Raw genomic sequence first — 21,617 nt, 5'->3', positions numbered from 1 at the left:
GTCGGAAAGTAAAATACAGTCCACTTCATATTCGAACGTTATGTAGTTTGTTATTCTGATTAGAATAAATTGTCCGTCGTGTCGCAGTTAATCTTAAATACGTGTTTTTAAAGCCAACTTCCGAAACGCGCTATTCCGCGAGTGACCCGTAGTTTGAATCTGGCCAGTGAAAAGGTTTATAACTAACAGTCTCCTTGCCCTCAGATACATTCAATCTATTCTACAAGCATTCTAAGTACCTAGTTGAAACAGTGATTCATCCTCACCCCCATTTGACCCATTGTCACCCCCGACGACTCCCCCGATGCCTCTTTGGGGGTATTCAGCTTACTGATCAATCCCCCTAGAAGTGAGATGAAAAATTTAATAGGCGTTATCGCAACGGATCATAAAAACATGGCTTCCAATAGTTGGAGAAGGTAAAGATTCCGAGAAAAAAACGTAGTGTGCTGTGCCCAAGAAAAGACGTGTTTTATTTATTGCTCGTCAATTTTTCCCACCTTCAGCATTTTTGGAATTAACATGCGAAGCGGTTAAAAAAAATGCCATTCTTTTGTGAATCTTTCCATTTAGTTTTTATTAGAAAACTGTAGTTAAATTGCCTGAAAACCCGAAATATGGCTATACTCTGTCCAGTATTAATAGTTGCTAAAGTTCAGCAAAATTCTGGAGCACGTGATGCGAGGAGGGTGAAAAGTTTTCAACGGATGCGGCCAAGGAAGAAATTGTTCGGAGACTACCAGGAAGTAGACGCAGGAAGAAAATTTATTTTGATCTGAGCATGGTGCTGACACCAAGTTGCAGCAAAAAAAGAACCCTGTCATGTTCCTAGGAGAAATGCCAGCTAGAAGACTTGAATAGCGGTCAATTCGTCAAGAACGGAACAATTTGGTGAAGAATTTCCTGTTTACACTTTCCGGGTTTTCTTTTTTTACTTAAGTGATTTTTTAAGGAGTTTTCTTTTTCTTCTTACTGTCTTCACCCTTGGGAAGGCCGGGAATTTATTTTCATATAGAGTGATCGTGTTTGCGGATCAGGATCTCCATTCTTAGTGTTGTATTTGATTGAAATTTTGTATCACGGTTCGAAGTGGCCGTGGAAAAGAGCAAAAGAAACCTGCATGTTTGTGCAGGCACAAAGTGATCGATTATTAGCACGGGCAATGCCCTTGCTAATAATATGATCAAGGAATGTAAATACGCAAACATGTTTAGTGTGAGTACCCAACAAACAACGACAAGCTACAAACAAGCATCTAGGTTGAACTATTGTTTATTTGTGATCTTCGTAGCTGAATAAAATCGATGCTGAATAATTCGCTAGACAGATTTCATTTCAGCATTTAATCTAACTAATATTCGACATGGCTTATTTATTTGTTTACTACCTTTATTTGAAGTCGAACTGGCGTTTTCGTTTTATCACATATCAGCACATTGGGGAAGTTTAACAATGTGCTGAACTAATGATTTTTAAGGTTCTCTGTTCGACTGTGATGTGATGCTCTGAAAGGGTGGTCGAATTGAGTTTGAATAGTAAGTTAATAAGCAAGCATTAGCCATCCTTCTTAACCTTTGTTCTTCTTAACCATTGGATTTCACATTTATCTGATCTACCGCACAGTGGAAAAAAACATTATGCTTTTTCAGTTTGAGAAAAAAATCTGGATTCTAGATCTGGAAAATTTGATTTATAGGAAAATAAAGATTTATTTTCAAGACAAACTTTTTATATTCGTGATTTATTAAGCTGTCGGAGATTAAAACCAATAAAACAGCTGGAGCAATGAAAAAAATCATGCATTTATGCGGAACTAAATTTACTTAAAGCCGGGCATAACGCCGTTGAATAACGTCGGAAAATTATTGAATCTTTGATGTGTGGGATCCCAATATTATCGCATGGATGTTGATCTTTATTGCGGCGAAATTGGAATAATCTTGGCATTTGACAATCATACCGCAATCGTTTATCAAGAGATTCTGAGGAAGGCCGAATATACATTGATTTTATTTTCATAAATTCATAATTAGCATTGGGGACGGATTTTATTTTATCGTTTATCGACATTATTTTTACGTATTTTTCCTAGTGTGCGATGGTTATGACTGCCTGAACAATGGTTGAAATAAAAATCTTGTACAGTTATTAATAAACTGTAGTTTGACAGATTGACTTATTGAATAAGAGTCCAATTATGATTCACATTCAGCAATAAGATTATTTATGTTATGCATTGAGTGAGCCATATCTAACAAATCAAGGATGGCGCGGATGACAACGTTACCGGCGGATGATCAAATGACAGCAGTTCGAGACCCGATTTAGGAAAATTTTAAAATGATTATATGAAAATAGCAATTCCTTCAATGTACGTTCATTGGAGATCTTGATGATGTTACCTTCTATGCGTTATTATTTTCTAAGAATTCACATGTAGCTGAATTGAGGCTTAGTAAAATGCTTATTGGAGGTTTAACGAATCAGTTAATAAAGTTGTTTTTCAAATTGAGATGTTGTAGTTGTATAACTTCGCCAAAATTGTGTGAACAAAGCTTGAACAGAAGTTGTGATAAGAAATAGTACAGACATAATTCAACACAGCGCTGAATTAAATCATCACACTGATGTTAGTTCAACTAGTGAATGTTTGTTGGGTATAATGTTAGAAAAATGGTAAGTAATTTATGTTGAATCTTAAATGCATTTCCATTGATTGATTTTATTAATAAATACGCGCCAGGATCAAAGAATTGAATTTTGTTCCAGGAAGTGTGAATGCACTTCAGATATCCTTATGATATGTGGGTGTAATCACGCGGGGCTTATTGTACACGACTCTAGCTTCGGAATGCTTGCATTCTTGAAATGGGCTATACGAGTTACAATAGAGCTATCATCTTCTATCTCCCGGATCTAAGATTCTTGCAATTATATAAAATCAAAATGGTTGCACGAATATTCTATCCATAATGCCCCTGCCAGACAGTGGGAGTTAGATTGTAATAACACACACACACACATATCGCAACGGAGCATAAAAACATATTAAGAAATCATTATTCATAATTAGGGTGTATTTTCATAACATGATGATGCGATGATATTTCCCATTTTTGGGAATAGATTTGTACTCGTGTGCATAAAACGCTCATAAGACCGGTAGTCCTCTACGAACATGAAACCTGGACCTTGCTCGAGGAGGACTTGCAAGCACTCGGAGTATTCGAGAGACGAGAGCTTAGGGCCATCGGTGGCGGTGTGCAAGAAGACAGTATGTGACGGCGAAGATTGAACCACGAGCTCGCCCAGCTCTATGGCGAACCCAGCATCCAGAAGGTAGCTAAAGCCTAAAGGGTATGATAGGCAGGGTATGTTGCAAGAATGCCAAACAGCAACCCTACAAAGGTGGCGTTCGCTTCCGAGCTAGGTGGGCTGACCAGATTACCAGATACAGAGCGACTTGGCGAACGTGGGGTGCCCTCGAGGATGGAAAGATGCGGCCTCGTACCGTGTATTGTGGCGTCAAATTGTTGATTCGGTGTTATCTGTTTAGATGTAACTTAAATAAAAATATATGAGATGGGTAAAAGATAAATGAAAGAATTTTGAAAATCGACCAACGCTGCTGAGATACAGAGATTAGATTTTAAGTTTTCCTAAAATCTGATCTTGGAATTCGTAGTGTATGAAAACTGTAGTGTATAAAACCGTATACCGTAGCACAATCACATGCTAAGAATATCTGCTGTATCTTAATTGTGAATTGCATTTTTCCGAAACATAGTGTTCATTTTATGTCGATACAGGACGTACCAAAACATTTAACATTTAACAAAACATTTAAAATAAATGCTATTTAAAAGAATTTCAAATCAAGATGCGTGTAGCTGTAGCAGTGATAACCACCCTATTTACAACTGACCAAATATTTGCCGAAATAGCTACGTACTCAAATTTTGAGCACACGCATATGAACGAACGAGCAAGCAACGACCAACAGCCCATTACGAATCACGTGCTGTGGGAGCGTTTTCAACCATTATTGCGATCTCCCAAACCTACTGAAACGACTGAAACGTGCACCAAACTAAAAATGGGAAACAACCACACAAACTTGAAACGTTGTATGTGTGGGGAATTATACACCTCGCGAAACGCACGTGTGAGATAGAAGGCACGATCGTAGCAGTTTGGTACATCAACCCACTCATTTCACAACATTTGGCCATATCGGCAATTAAATCAGTTTTGCTATCACTACTGCTGACAGCCAGATATGCCTTACACTTCGCTTATCACTCATTACTTGCTCCATCCTGGCGTAAAATAACAGTTTAAATTCTTTGCCTAGCATCTCGCAAGCAACATTATCTTCCAAAGAGCAGTGGAATAATACAATCTAAAAAATGGACCAGGACACAATACTGAACAAGTATCCGTACATAACGAAGGAATACCTGGAAGATATTCTCCGTAGAGATCAATGCGAAAATTCTATCCGAGTACAAGATTTCAATGTAGTGCCTGCGCTAGGTAAAGGGCAGAACTATTCAAGTGACATTTTACGAGTAAAGGTCAACTATGTTACCGGGAGCAATAATCGAAGGTAAGAATCGAAAATTGATTGCTATATTGACAGTGATAAATGACCCATCCAATTCAGGACACAAACCTACATAATCAAATCATCGTTAGTCAGTGAGGGGTTGGCCGATATGTTAGAAGAATATGACGTTTTCCATCGGGAAATTGCCGTTTACAACAACGTCATGCCACGAGTTGAACAACTGCTTGCATCTATTGGATTTACAAGAAAAATTGCACCAACGTAAGAATGAAACAAAAAAACATTAATTCAAAAAAACTAATCTAATGCAGCTTGTTTAATATTATAGTGCACACGCGGTCAACTCATGCCATCCCAAACATTTTGTCTTTGAAGATCTGAATTTGCAAGGATTCAAATCAGTCGATCGAACGCAAGGTCTCAACTATCGCCAGTTAGAGATGGTTTTAGAGAAAATTGCCAAGTTCCATGCAGCAACCGCTGTTATGTTCAGTCAGGTAACATAACTTTAAAATACGAAACGCTGGCATTTTGAATCACAAAATAAATTACACCTTACAGGACGAAGAAAGCATGAAGGATCACCATTACCGGAACATTAACGAAGATGTGCAGCACTTCTACCCTTTGTTCCAAAATAGCATGGTTGCCTGTGCAGAGCAAGCTCAAAAATGGCCAAGCACTGCCAAGAATATCGCAAACAAACTGTTCGATTTAGAGAAAACAGTTATTAAGAAAGGATGCCAGGTGTACACACGAGATAACTCGACATTCAATGTTTTAAACCACGGTGATCTGTGGGTCAATAACGTGATGTACAAATTCGACTCGAAAGGTGATCCAATTGAAAGCATTCTGGTTGATTATGCTATAGGATTCTTCGGATCTCCTGCAATTGATCTTAGCTATTTATTATTCACATCGTCTTCAAATGATGTCACCACGGAACAGTTTGACCTATTGTTGCAGTATTACCATTCGGAACTCGTTGACTGCTTAGTGAAGCTGAAATACATCAAGCCGTTACCAACTCTACTGGACATTCAAGTGGAAATGCTTCGCAAGGGCTTTGTTGGAGTTATGTATGTCACCTTTCTGATTCCATTGCGATTGATTGAGGATACGGCGAACGCCGATTTAGGTAACCTGCTGGGGTCAACGCCCGAGGCTGTAGAGTTCCGGTACCAAATGTTCAGTCACCCGAAGTATCAAGACAGAATGGAGTACTTGCTAAAATATTTTGATCGAAAAGGATACATTGACTAAACATGTGATGACAATTGAACCGTTTGTTTAAGAAACTGCACATGTGACATTTTTGGCTATAATGAGGTTTTAATATATTCTGAATCCTTTTTTCTAATTGATTTTGAGGCTCATTTGTTTTATACAAAACTCTACGAAGCCGATAAGCTTATTGAATAGAAAAAGTTATCTAAAATAAATAGAATTTTTCCGCGCTTTTTGTGAGCCGCATACTTTTCTGTTCTTGTAGGTAGATCCCGCTTTTTCTACTTACGTTGTTACTCAGCATATTCTCGCAGCATTTTTTTCACTATATAATTTAGAATACCTTTGCGTTCATACCACAACTGGTCAGTTTTATTTTTGAATACGATTTTCGTTGGATCTTGTTCTTCTTCTGATTTCGTAGATTGCTGTCTGCCCCCACTCGCATAACAGTCTTATTTGATTTTTCATCACTTTTTAGTTAATACAATGAATAGTGTTTATGTACTTCCTTAAATTTCCATAAATCATAATAAAAATTGCGAGTTTGTATGTCCATGAGTGAAAAAAAACACCAAGTCATGTGCGTCCCATATTGAAAGTACCCGCAAATCAGTCCCATTAAGAATTTACATGTCCTGATTCCATAAAACTGAACAATGTTTCGATCAAACTAAACCTCGTACAAAAACCTGCCTCAATGATTCGTGATTTCCAGAGACGGCAGTACATACTTCATATCACCACCCGTGTACAAATGATCGAGGCCCAAATCGACTGGAAATTTTTCGCGAACTGAATACTCCACTGTACCTTATTGTCCGAGTAACAAAAATACATCATCATCCGGTATTTCTGGTTGAAGGTCAAATACCCGAACATATCGAATATTGCTGCCCACAACAATCATCCGAACTTCTATACTACCCTTCCGCTCGAATACCGAAACTTTTGCGGTTCGCGATTCTTCCTTAGTGCATCCTGCATGGCTTCCGAAGGGGTGAATTTCACGAAAAAAAAACCGATCTTCAGCCGTTTAGTATACATATTCCATTAGGTTAACATCAATGAGTAATTCTCGCTGAAACCGGGCCACTATTTGCACGAGGTTCTTAAAAATGCCTAAATTTATATTCTTTCGAAAGCTTTCGGCGAGTATATTAAGGATCCGAGTTAAATTCTTCAGAAAGATGAAGCCCTCGTCAGTTATACACGATATCATTTTAATTGACCTCTCGATTTTTGTCAATTCTTTACTCATCAAAACTGTCATAACTCCAACATTTCTCAACCGATCATAGAGATCAGTATATCGTTGGAAAGAGGAAGAGTGTATCCTCAATTTGCAATAATAAAAATGTAAGCAGGCGTACTGAATTTGGCCGCCATATCGGATTTCTGTTTGAAAACTATTTTTCCGCCAGGTTCGCAACCACCAATTTTGAATATTAATACATCGATGGAAAGCCTAGCTTATATTGTGCATTGTGTCCGAAAATCTCAGGTGTATGTTTTTGCCTTTCTCGTACAACAAAGTTGTACCGAAAGGCTATCATTTCACTCCGAAAACGAACTTTTTATAGAATCCTCTGAGACCCATAGTGTTATATACCAATCGACTCAGCTCGACAAACTGAGCACATGTCTGTCTGTCCGTGTGTATGTATGTGTGTGTATGTGTGTGTGTGTGTGCACAAAAGCTATAAAAAACATTAGACAACTTTTCGTATAGTAATCCTTCACCGATTTTCTCGCAACAAGTTTTATTCGACAGGGGACAAAGCCTTGTTGATCACTATTTAATTTGATAACAATCGGTCATTGCGTTCAAGAGTTATGAAGAAAATGGTACATCGGACCATATAAACCCCATATAAGGTTGGTGTCTTAAGGTGAAGGTGGGTTGAGTACCAAAACAAAGCTTTGAAAGTGTTGGTACAATAAAAACTGTCATATGCTGTAGTAGTATTGGTGTCGTAGTTATAAAAAAACAAAGAATATTAGTAGGGTGATTCAAAAAACGACCCAGCTCTACCATGCTCATTCGATTCCGTCCCATGCTCCGAGTGTCCTCCAAAAGCCGATTTGAACAAAAACTGATCGAGCACAAGCCGGTTAAAGTTTGTATGAAAGCTAGTATGAGAAACTAAGTCTTTCATTACACTGGCTACAGTGCCTCTCCTCCAAACGCTGGCGAAAAAAGAACCCACATAGCTGAATGAAAACCGCACCTTACGTAACGCGAAAAAAACATTTTATACCCCGCTCACTCCCATGTCACACTTTTTGTATGAAGTATCTGCTCCTGGTGTGATAGATATCACAGACAAATTCTGGCTATTTTGTTGAATTACACGTTTTACTGATGCTTTCTGAGAAGCCAAATTATCATCCTAAGGATTCGCACCCTCGATTAAAATCGACTCCCAACTATTGAAACGACAATTCAATATGCATTGTCTATGGAGTCAAAGCTCTTGAATATTTCATCCAGTCATATGGTCTCCCCCCTCGACAGGGCCCAATGACGAAGCGCCACAATTAGAATAATGTTAAATTCAACCTCGTCATATCAACTCTCATACAAACCTGAAAAGACCTGTGCACGGTAAGCCTCTATTCAAACTAGCCCAAGCCATCGGAAGACACCCAGAATATGAAACATGACGCTTGACGCGTGACGTAGCAAAATAATTTTTGAGCCACCCTAAATATTAGTTTGCTGCTGCCGGTCCTGGTGTTTACATTCGCTCCGCGATCCGTTTTTAGTGTTTTTTTACAGTCAAAAATAGCAGTTTTTATTAAGTTTTCGATTCAAACAAGTGACTGATTTCAAAAAGTGATGTTCAATTGGAATTCCATCAACATTTCGGGCTGCTCATGTGCGAAGAAGTGTGTGAAAACCTTATATTTTCAATGCCCTTTGAGAAGAAGTGAAGTGCAGTGATAAGCCCACCAAATCGCGAACGGCTATTAAATTGGCACGTAACTGCTTATTTATGCTATAATTCGTGCCGAAATGCATAGGATTCTTCGAAGAAACATGTTCATTATCACGGGAAGTAAATAAATATGCTGTGAGCAGGTTAGTAATTTGAATATCAAACTTTTGTTTGGTGCTGTTCGATGAATTCGAATGTTGATGGGAGAGGAGTGCGGGAGGTGCGGTATTGACCCGTGGAAGGTCCGGTGCCATATTGACTGCCATCGTGGTACTCTTCCAACTATGTCCTTAAATAAATGCGAGAAAGGCACCACCAACGCTAGGTGGATTAATCTGGGTTTTTCTATTAAAAGTTATGTACGCCTGCTTTGAGCGTGCTTACAGCGGCACATTAAGAGTTAACTTTCTGAAATCAGTATGGCGAAAGGCATCAAATGTTCGATTTATCAAAATTAAGCACCTCCATCGAAAACATATTTGGTAGGCGTATTAGCAGACAGCTTCCTACATAACCGGTACCAAATAGTTTTTCATGAAATGTTTCTAATTTTGAGAAAACCCGCGTTAGATGTCTTTTGCCATACAAATTTCTGGCGGTTAACTCATGCTGGCTATTTTGCGCATATACTATAGCGCCTGGCTGTGACAGTGGCGGGTAGAAAATCTGCTACTGCCAATAATAATTATTCATTGATTCACACACAATGAATTATTGACAGTGGCTGATTTTCTACCCGCCGCTTCCACATCCAGGCGCTATCGTATATGCGCAAATAGCCAGCAAGAATTAACCGCCAGAAATTTGTATGGCGAAAGACATTTAACGCAGGTTTTCTCAACAGCAGGAACTTTTCACGAAAATCTATTTGGTACCAGTTATGTAGGTACCATGACTTGGTGTTCGTTACTACGCCTACCGAATATTTTTTCTATTAAGTTGCTTATTTTGAGATATTAAGCTTTAGATGCTTTTCGCCATACTGATTTCTGAAATGTAACTCCTAGTGTGCCGCTGTAAGCACGCTCAAAGCAGGCGATTCATAGGCAAAAAAACTTCTGTTCGACACACACGTGTATTATCACGTGTAGACAACTTTTTTGTCTGTCCAACTGCAACGACGCGCGTCTGATCACAATTCATACCGACCGATTGCCATGCTATCATGCATGAGAAAATTATTGGAAAAAATTATCCTTTCAAGAATCGACCGTTGAGTCAAACAAAATGCATTGCTTTCAAATACTCAGTTTACTAGTCATAAGACGAGTTTGTACTATCCCATTTAATTCCACCAATTGATTGTACCTTGACAGATGCGTATTTCGACCTCAACAGTAAGTGTCTTCAGTGTCTCGTGCTTGACTCGACTTGAGTCAATCAAGTGGTGGAATTAAATGGAATAGTACAAACTCGTCTTCTGACAAGTGAAGACATTCCACTAAAAAGCTCAAAATAATTTTCTGCTCAGTTTGGTTTTCGAAAAGGTAAGGGAACAAATGATTGTCTAGTGTTGCTCTCTTCAGATATAAGGCTGACCTATTCGCACAAGGAACAACTGGCTTCAGTATTTCTGGATAATAGGGGCGCTTTTAATTCAGTTTCCATAGAAGTACTGTTGGAAAACCTGCACAGTAGTGGAATACCCGTCATTTTAAATATTTTTTTGTACAATTAGTTGTCAGTGAAACATATGAATTTTACTCTCGGCACTCTGGCAACTTCCAGAAATAGCTACATGGGCCTTCCCCAAGGATTATGTTTAAGTCCCTTGCTTTCTATATTAAAGATATTGACAATTGTTTGGAAGGACAATGCACGCTCAGACAACTTGCAGATGATGCCGTGGTCTCTCTAAGAGGTCCGTGTGCAGCTGTCTTACAAGGACCATTGCAAAGTACCCTAGATGATCTGACTGTTTGGGCCAGACATTTAGGGATCGAGTTTTCACCGCAAAAAAACTCAATTGGTTGTGTTTACTAGAAAGCGGACTCAACTGAAACTAAAGCTGTTGAATGATGACATCAACCAATCTTTATCTTCTAAATACCCTGGGGTCCGGTTTGATTCGAAGTGTACCTGAAAACCCTCTATTTATTATTTGATAGAGAAAACCCGGAAAAGGATCCATTTTCTAAGTTCTATATCCAGAACGTGGTGAGGTGCTCACCCGGATAACCTAATCAAACCCTATAGAACGACAGCCATTAATGACGCAGCGGAGAACAACGTCGGGTATATGGGTCGAAGTCGACGGAACGATTGGTTCGACGAAGAGTGCAGACAGATTCTGGAGGAGAAGGACGCAGCGCGGGCGGTCGCGCTGCAGCAAGCTACCCGGCAGAACGTGGAACGTCATAGACGGAAGCGGAGACAGCAGACCCGCCTTTTTCAGGAGAAGAAACGCCGCCTGGAAGAAGCGGAGTGCGAGGAGATGGAACAGCTGTGCCGTTCTCAAGATACACGCAAGTTCTATCAGAAGCTCAACGCATCCCGCAAAGGCTTCGTGCCGCGAGCCGAAATGTGCCGGGATAAGGATGGGAGCATCTTGACGGACGAAAGTGTGGTGATCGAAAGGTGGAAGCAGCACTACGAGGAACATTTAAATGGCGCGGAGAGTACAGGCAGTGAAAGTCAAGGCAGCGGAGGAGATGACTACGTCAGTTCAGCGAACGATGGAAACCAACCAGCCCCCAGCTTGAGAGAAGTTAAGCATGCCATTCAACAGCTAAAGACCAATAAAGCAGCTGGTAAGGATGGTATCGGAGCTGAGCTCATCAAGATGGGCCCGGAAAAGCTGGCCACTTGCCTGCACAAACTGATAGTCAAAATCTGGGAAACCAAACAGCTACCGGAGGAGTGGAAGGAAGGGGTTATATGCCCCATCTACAAGAAAGGCGACAAACTGGAGTGTGAGAACTTTCGAGCGATCACCATCCTTAATGCCGCCTACAAAGTGATATTCCAGATCATCTTCCGTCGTCTGTCACCACTAGTGAACGAGTTCGTGGGAAGTTATCAAGCCGGCTTCGTTGACGGCCGCTCGACAACGGACCAGATCTTTACCAGGTCCCAACGCACCATCTGTTCGTTGATTTCAAGGCGGCATACGACAGTATAGACCGCGTAGAGCTATGGAAAATTATGGACGAGAACAGCTTCCCTGGGAAGTTTACCAGACTGATCAAAGCAACGGTGGATGGTGTGCAAAACTGTGTGAAGATTTCGGGCGAACACTCCAGTACGTTCGAATCGCGCCGGGGACTAAGACAAGGTGATGGACTTTCGTGCCTGTTGTTCAACATTGCGCTAGAAGGTGTCATGCGGAGAGCCGGGTGTAACAGCCGGGGTACGATTTTCAACAGATCCAATCAATTTATTTGCTTCGCGGATGACATGGACATTGTCGGTCGAACATTTGCAAAGGTGGCAGAACTGTACACCCGCCTGAAACGTGAAGCAACAAAAGTTGGACTGGTGGTGAATGCGTTAAAGACATGCTTGTGGGCGGAACCGAGCGCGACAGGGCCCGCCTGGGAAGCAGTGTTACGATAGACGGGGATACCTTCGAGGTGGTCGAGGAATTCGTGTACCTCGGATCCTTGCTAACGGCTGACAACAACGTTAGTCGTGAAATACGAAGGCGCATCATCTGTGGAAGTCGGGCCTACTACGGGCTCCAGAAGAAACTGCCGACGAAAAAGATTCGCCACCGCACCAAATGTGTCATGTACAAGACGCTTATAAGACCGGTTGTCCTCTATCCAGAAGGTAGCTAAAGCCGGAAGGGTACGATGGGCAGGACATGTTGCAAGAATGCCGGACAGCAACCCTGCAAAGATGATGTTCGCTTCCGATCCGGCAGGTACGAGACGGCGTGGAGCGCAGCGAGCGAGATGGGCAAACCAGGTGCAAAACGACTTGGCGAGCATGGGGCGTATCCGAGGATGGAGAGATGCGGCCTCGAACCGTGCATTGTGGCGTCAAATTGTTGATTCAGTGTTATCTGTTTAGATGTTAACTAAATAAATGAAATGAAATGAAGAACGACTATTCTCTCTGTTTTAGAGTACGATTCTTTCTGCTTCCTTTCAGCAGCTGATTGCCACCTAATTAAATGGGAACGAATTCAATGTCGTTGTTTGCGTATTGCACTTGGCTGTATGCATTCATCGCATAACATGAGCCTGGAGGTGCTTGCTGGAGTCACTCCTAAAGCACCGCTACTGGGAACTCTCACTTAGAATACTAATCAAATGTGGGACAAGTAACACACTTGTCTTAGAAAATTTCGATAATATATTTGAATTGATTCGTTAGTCAAGATTCCTGAGGGTCTACCTCAAATACATATCGTCAGATCTTTGTCTTCCATGTTATAATCCACCTCGAGTTAACTTCATCAACGACAGTTCCTCCATCGAATACGATCTGTCCATAAAACATGCAATTCAAGGAATATCAGACCTTTTTTAAATCTTTCCATTCCAACTATATTTTTTTCGAAAAATATGAACATGTCAATTGCAATAACAAATATTTTACTGATGCTTCTCGCATCAACGGATCCACTGGCTTCGGTGCCTTCAACGTAACTTCAACCACCTTCCGAAAACTTCAGGAACCGTGTTCGGTTTATGTTCCTGAGCTGGCAGCTATCAACTTCACTTCGGGGATTATTTCCGATCACCCCGTAGACCATTATTTCATCTTCTCGGATAGTCTTAGTTCTATCGAGACACTCCGGTCGATGAAACCTGTTAAGCACGCATCTTACTTTCTTACAACTATAAGGGAGCAGATGCATGATTTGGTCAAAAGATCGTTCAAGATTACCTTTGCATGGATCCCATCCCATTGCTTAATCTATGACAATGAGAAGGCGGACACGCTAGCAAAGGTGGGCGCACAGAAAGGTGAAGTTTATGATAGACAATTCTCGAGCAACGAGGTTTTCCCATTAGTCCGTCAGAGTACTCTTCAGAGTAGACAAATGAATTGGCCACAAAAAGAACTTGGACGGTGGCTATTTTCCATAGTTACAAAAGTTTCTGCGCGAGCGTGGTTCAGAGGTGAGGACTTGAGTCGAGGCTTCATTCGCGTGATGTCGAGGCTTATGTCCAATCACTATTCACTAAACGCACATCTCTATACAGAATAAACCTTGTCGATAGCAACTTATGTACGCCTCCAGAGAGCAATTATTGGATACCCTTGTGGCCCGAGGTAAACAACTCTTCAGGGAAGTAAGAGATGCTCCGCAAAGTGTCACACACGACTGAGCCTACCAATAGCAAGCCTAGGAGCAATTCTGAATGAACACTAGCACTAAAAAGTAAAAAACGTCAAATTTTACCCACATTTATCAGCACACTAGCTCAGCGCAACGGGGGCATAACGACATGCTTCAAAATGACCGGTACAAACTTTTACACAAACACGCGAATGAAGATGAACGTTTGTTCTCTGTGCTACAGCTTTTGAATTTTGTCACACAAGGTTATTTGACATGTCCCGTTTTGCAAGTGCGTTTGTACCGTTTTTTCACTAAAATGATCTAGTCAGCCTACAAGTTTGGATAAATAACACGCCCAATATAGCCAAGGGTTCAGAATATATTCATATGTCCAAAATACTTCATTTAGGTACTATAGTCACAGAGAACAGACATGGAGCCTAATAAAAAAATTTGTGATGACCAAGTGATGGCGTTGGCTTACACTACGTAAACAAGATTATGCTGCCATCTAGTGACAATTTGGAATTAACACTTATAGCACTGAAAAGTAAAATACGGCAAATTTTCACCAACATTCTTAGCACACTAGCACCGCGAAACGGGGCATAATGACATGACATACTTCAAAATGATCAGTACAAAGTTTTACACAACTGCACGAGTCAAGACGAACGGTTGTTCTCTGTGCTTAATGGTCACGTTTGCGGTAAAGCCATCAGAATCAAAGTACCTACCACCTTCACCCCAAATTGTTTTTTCTCATCGTTGTGTTTTACTTTTTTTACAGCGAGTGAGCATGATAATAACAAAAAACGACACAGATCAGCCGAAATCGCCCGTTTTGATATAAGAGCATGTTATTAATAATGGAACAAATAACCTATTCTGCAAAAATATTCTCAAAATTCTCTAACTTTATGCTATGCTATTATGGGAACAGTGTACCAAGAATAAGCGCTTTCATTTTAGTCCTATTCTCTGAATTTTGCCGCGATGGAAACAATTTTAAAGCAGAAGAATAAAATATAAGAGGTTGCAGGTAAGCGATAGAGGATTTCTAAAATTGTTACTCATGTACATAGTGTTGAAACGTGCTTATAACTTTTTTCAATGATTTTTTTTCCTAGAGCATTTGATTATAAACGGTTGTAAAATGCTGTGTACAATGGTAAAAATGAACAGTAACTAGAGAAAGTTAATTGTGTGGAGTAGAAAATTGAACAGCCCTGACTAATGATAAAATTGTTTCCCCCAATTGTCAATCGTTCGTTATATCGCAAAGGTCGATTGGGGAACCAGCGAATTGCGCGGTAGACCAACCGTCAAATTGGTTTACCCTTCAGTGTGTCAACCTTTAAAACAGGTTTCTGTTTCATGCAATGAGTGTGTTGATTGTTGAGGATTCTTTGGCAGAAGTTAGATGCCACTGACACTATGTTAGAAATGATTTACGAGTGAAATTGGACTATGAGTAGTTACCACCCAAGCAACCTAGACGAATGTGTTAATTTGGTTCTTATTCTTTAAATGTTGAATGAATGTATTGAAGATGTTATTTCAGCTTAATCTTGAACAATCTCTAACAATACAAAGTGCCTTTTTACAGTCATATCCAATAAAATATACAAAAGATTCACTTCACTTCTCGATCATATTTGCATAACAGTTTATTCAAGCAGTTTTTTCGATGTGCAATACGACACACCCACATGCTTAGTTGTCGATCTCTACAGCTTTGCTGTGCATTTAGTATATCAACGATGATGATTATTTATAAGCCTACATATATAAAACTACTACATAATTTAAAATGTCTGCAGGTTGCAAATAAGCCCAACACACACTTGAACTTACTATTATTTGAAAGCAAAATAAATTAAATCTACGACAGCTGGTAAAATTCAATCCAATTGGTTGCAAATCGAATGTTGATTGGAAAAAGCTTTGCTTATACATATAAAATTTATTTTTATTTTTTGAAAGGCCGTCTTATTCGGTTCTATTTGATGCCCTGATGCTCTGGACAAAATTTTAGCCAAATCGGTCACCGTTTGGGCGATGCTAAACTCGTTATAATTTCATATGGAAAAATGTATGCTTTTTTATTTTATTTATTACCAGACTAAAGCCGGAGTGGCCTGTGCAATACATAAAAGTCTTCTCCATTCGGCTAGGTCCACAGTTGCACTTTGCCAACCACGCAGTCTGCGGAGGGTCTGCAAATCGTCCTCCACCTGATCAATCCACCTTGCCCGCTGTGCAACTTGCCTTCTTGTTCCCGTCGGATCGTTGTCGAGAGCCATTTTCACCGGATTACTGTCCGATATTCTGGCTACGTGCCCGACTCACCGCAGTCTTCCGATTTTCGCGGCGAGAACGATGGATGGTTCTCCCAACAGCTGATGCAACTCGTGATTCATTCGCCTCCTCCATAGATGGTACGCAGTACTTTCCTTTCCAAAACTCTCAGTGCGCGTTGGTCCTCTACGAGCATCGTCCAGGTCTCGTGTCCGTAGAGAACTATAGTTACTATAGTTACATTTTCATTGCTTTATTGTTCGTGGGACCAATATCGGAGCTATGAGATGAAGTCCAGGAGCAGTAACCCTAGTTAGTGTCAAACGGCATTTAATCAACATGGTATTACCACAATAAAGGCTCCCCCAGACCTAAGCGATTTGATCGCCGCGATTCTATCGTTGGGTCGCTGCAAGCAATGTTCTATTTAGGGCCCATTCACAAATTACATAACGCTTTTGGGGGTGGGAGGGTGTCTGTCCGAGCGTTACGGCCCATACAAATTTTAGAACCATTCCATACAAAAAACGTTACGAGGGGGTGGGTGGGGGTTAAAAATGGTCAATTTTAGCGTTATGTAATTTGTGAATGAACCCTTACGCTTCCATACCAATGGCGACAGCATCGCTGTCGCCAAGCGATAGAATCGCGTCGCGACTGTCGCGTCGCGTGTGTTTGGGGGAACCTTAACACCTTATTACAATGGTTTGATTCTTTTCTTTGTTGCAAAACTTTCGTAATTTTTTTTTTTTTGGTTGAAAAACTTTCGACAGAGCCAATGTACATTGCATGACAGCCTAATGTGATTCTTTCTACTTTTAGCATATTGTTTACAAAAAGTAGTAAAAACGTATAGTATCTTATAGCATAGCCAACATATGTCAATGTTCAGCACTTGATTTTATTTTATTCACACTATTTTAAGTAACTGACGAAGCTTTGTTGGTTTACTAAAAATCCGCGAAATTATAAAACTAATATGAATTTTAACACATATTCAACCCGAAGACCCAAATCTTTGTTTCCATTCAAGATTAAGCACATTTTGGCCAAACAAGACATTCTATTAGTAATTTATCAATTTTACATTTTAAATTTCTAGAATTTTGTTTACTTTCTTTCAGTTTCCTACACACTTAAATTATTTTGCCGACCTCAGCAAAATTTTCGCCGAGATTCCAACAACCAAGATCTCGGTAATTTTTTTTACCGAAATTCGGGAAATTTTTTACCGAAATTCGGCAAAGTTGACTCTTTACCGAGATCTCGGTAACGATTACCGATGACTCGGTAAAGTTTACCGAAATCTCGGTAAAAATCCATTGAAATAACCCAGTCTACACAAGATCGTATAGGATGTCACGTAAGATGCTAAAGTTGCATCTTATGTTGTTCTGGCTGGGTAAAATCTTGAATTTATTAGTAAAAAGGTTTAATTCAATTACTCAATGATTTGTAGAATTCTTAAATAAAATTCCAAATAACTCTTGAAAATGTGTTAAAATAGGTAAATGCAATTGAAAATTACAAAAAATAGAAATACTTACCTCGTCTAAAGACAAGCTTGGACATTAAAAGCATAACTTTCTACATAATAAAAATGCTGTCTACATTATACAATATTTATAATATATGTCACTTGAAATTGAATTCAAAATGATCTAGTGACAACATAAACTGGATTCGGAAAAAACCCAGATTAATCTACCTAGCAGCGATGATCCCTTTCTCGTGCATCATAAAATCTATTGAAAAAGTCATATTTCTCACGGAAGATAAGACTACCGTGCAAATTTGTCGAAGCACCAAAACAAATGCTCACACGTCCAATTGTATAGACATTAGCGAAAGCACAATCCAAAGCAGCATTCTTGCACCTTTTTTCACACCCCAAAAAGCTATTTCTTGCAGTGGAGACGTCATCCATATATAGAGAAACTGGTGGGAGAATATTTTGGTGGGACAATATTTTTTGCATAGGAGTCGAACACGGCGCAAAATTTGCAATATGAAGGTCTAAAAGTCACATTAAGGGTTTAAATCGCAGTTTTTATATCATTTCGCATGTTTTTGCAAAAAATAATACGTATCGCCACCAAAGTTGATTTTTTTTTTCAATTTGGATTTTTTTTTGTTTTCAAAGGGGGACTCTTGGGGAAAAACAAATTTTGTACATAAACACACTCACAGACATCACCTCAATTCGTCGAGCTGAGTCGATTGATATATAACAATATGGGTGTCCAGGCCTTCTACCAAAAGTTCTTTTTTGGAGTAATCCTACATTCCTTTTTTTTGTACGAGGTAGGCAAAAGATTACTTAATGTTTGTACCTCACACACAACGTCTACTAAAAGTTAGAATGCGACTAAGTAATAAACATGAAATGAAAAAATCTTTTCCTAATATCAACTCCATACATTTTTTAAAGAATTTCGAATTTAACTTGACCAAAAATTTATTTTGTCCCGGTGTAAGACCTGTACCTTCACAGCTTTCCCACTTTTTTACCCGGTGACTTTAATTTCCCGTCTTTTTCGCGCTTTTCCCGGTTCGGTGGGCACCCTGATAATAGCTTTCCATCGGTTTTGTACCTAGCGGCATGGTTGACTAATTGGTCTTAAATGCAAAGCATTGGAGAACTTAGAAAGCCGTATTCGGTAATTTCTAAATCATAAGCAATACACATAATATTCAGGGGTCTCACTGATAACAAAGGGTATATGATACAACATAAGATGCTAAAGTGGAGGCGATATACGTACATGTTGTATGGGGGAGTACCTATATCGCCTCCACATTAGCATCCTATACGGCATCATATACGATCTTGTGTTGACTGGGTATTGATTTTGAACCGAGCGTAGTTGACCTGGTGGACAAATTGGTATGAACTTGTGAACTAAGATCATCGTTTTTTGCACATATTTAAATCGACTCTACGATACTACCCATAATTCCATTACCTATAATGCCACTACCCATATCACCATTATTCCGAATGTCATAACCCCGAATGGACCACTACCCCGAATTATTATTTATTGCAAGTTCATACTTCACTTAAATGTAATTTAAGGCTGGGGACAACATGGAAGTCGTGGTTGATTCGGTAGACCATTTGATTCAAACTCCAAGCCAATTTGGAGATCCTACAATATTTCCTATGCCTGAATTGAAGACGCAAATGAAAGACAAATACTTGGAGCACATGATTAGGTTGATATCGCGGTTGGGGACATCATGGATGGCCTGGTTGATGTGGTAGAACATTCGATTCAAACTCCAGGACAATTTGGTGATTCTATAATATTTCACATGCCTGGATTTGAGATTCAAAGGAATGACAAATGCTCGGAGGACATAATTGGGTTGATACCGCGGCTGGGGACATTATCGAAGTCGTGGTTGATTTGATGAAACATTTGAAAAGAGCTCCAGGATCATTTGGAGATTTTACAACATCTCACATGCCTGGATTTGAGACGCAAATGAAAGATAAATACTCGGAGGACATAATGAGTTTGATACTGTGGCTGGGGACACCGTGGAAGTCGTGTTTGAATTAGTCGAGCATTTGATAAAAACTTCAGGACAATATGGAGAGTCTCCATTGGAGACCTTACAATATCTCATATGAAACGGCATGTTTTAAACAACAGTAGAGTAGAGTGGGGCAAGAGTGCGCGTGGGGTAAGAGTACGTTTTCGATTTTTTAAGTAATAAAAAAAGATAAACTATCAGCACTGCATCAGTTTGACAGGTATTCTGGCCAACTATTATCATGTGTAATTGTGAACGATTTGAACAAACAACAAGGAAGATATGGAGTTAGATAATTGTTTGGTCATTTTGCTACTGTATAGAGTACTTTATGGTGTAGAACACCAATCCGGTTGGTTTTCCAAGTAGTCAAAACCATTACTTGAATAAATTTTGGGACTATAGGGTAAAAGTACCCAGGAACGGGTGGGGCAAGAGTACGCATGTGAATCTGATGTCAAACCCGTATCTCCGGCCGAAAAAAGACTACTTCTAAAGTGTCCTACTTCTACTACTACTAGTGTACTACTTCTAAAGATCCACAACTAAGGAAAAAGGGACAGAAATCGAAAATTATCACAAGTTTTAAGGTTAAGTTGAAGTAATTTGGTGTTAGAAAGGACTTAACAAAGCACAAAGCACTGAAGCGAAATAATGAAATTGTATTAGGACTTGTTGTGCACCTAAACATAGTACGAAAACACAATTTCATCTAAAAGATAATTTCATTTAATCAAAAAATACATCCATAAATCATGCAACGCTTAGCTGGTGCGAGATGTATGACGAGCCATATAACTTTTAGAGGATTCAAACAAAAAGTGTAACACAAAAAAAATAATGAACAGTAAACAGCACGTAAAACTTGAGACGCATCAATTTCCATTCGACGAGGAAATGGTCCTCTTCCTAACAAGTTTGCTTACAACTTGCAAGCAATATTGACGATTCACGTCAAATATTGTATACATTAAGGCTATATTACGCGTGGAATTACGCTAATAATGGCGTTCCATTTATATGCATGATCTTTAGCGTAAATTTCTGTGAATTTTTCTAGCTCTGAAGATAGGGGGAGAAGTGATGAAATAGCCACATTAAGGAAAATTACTTTGTTTACCTCACGCGAAACCTGATATATTTTTACCTCTGCAGTTTTTTGTATATAAAGAAAACCATGGTTTTTCGCATCAAAGTGCACATTTCTAGGACCCCCTCCCCCTTTAAGAGTTACGTAATCTTTAAAATTCCCTAATATATGTTCATTAAATATCAATTAAATGTTATTTACTCTTACTTGTGTTAATATATACTTAAAACACATGACTGGATAAATGCGTACTCTTACCCCACCCGATGCGCACTCTTACCCCACCGGTGGGGTAAGAGTGCGTTTTTTACTTGTCTAGCAATAAGGGTTCTACTAAAACGAATCTCAATAATTTCAATAATTTCTCCGCTGGGTAACATACAGGAAGAGTACATGAATCATCGACATTGATTTGATATGCAGAAGCTAGCCTCATAAGGACCACATGATCGATTGAAAACTAAGTGCGTACTTTTGCCCCACTCTACTCCACATTATGGAGTAAAAGTCTGTTGGCGACTATTTTCTAACATTCTAAGGATTCATTCACATAAAGCAATATTTCTCTGAATACTTTAATGTTCTCATGTATTGGAATTCTCATGAAATTCCCGTTTTTTTAGTGGCCACCCGTTATAACTCATTACAAGCTTAGCAAATAGAAGACCATATATGGTACTATGAAAGTCTGATGCCGTAAGCGTG

At 39.5% G+C, this 21,617-nt stretch overlaps 1 protein-coding gene across 1 annotated transcript; it reads left to right on the top strand.

The window, feature by feature from the left end:
* The first annotated feature begins 4,162 nt into the window (after positions 1 to 4,162).
* LOC134226612 (uncharacterized) lies at positions 4,163 to 6,679 on the top strand. Its single transcript, XM_062707488.1, has 4 exons — positions 4,163 to 4,609; positions 4,667 to 4,831; positions 4,899 to 5,067; positions 5,132 to 6,679. Exons 1-4 carry the CDS (start codon positions 4,410 to 4,412, stop codon positions 5,834 to 5,836), a joined length of 1,239 nt encoding a protein of 412 aa, XP_062563472.1. The 5' UTR covers positions 4,163 to 4,409; the 3' UTR covers positions 5,837 to 6,679.
* Positions 6,680 to 21,617: the final 14,938 nt, after the last annotated feature.

This window comes from Armigeres subalbatus, chromosome 3, assembly GCF_024139115.2.
Source record: "Armigeres subalbatus isolate Guangzhou_Male chromosome 3, GZ_Asu_2, whole genome shotgun sequence".
Classification (NCBI taxonomy): domain Eukaryota; kingdom Metazoa; phylum Arthropoda; class Insecta; order Diptera; family Culicidae; genus Armigeres; species Armigeres subalbatus.
This window is presented reverse-complemented; position numbering and strand designations above follow the sequence as displayed.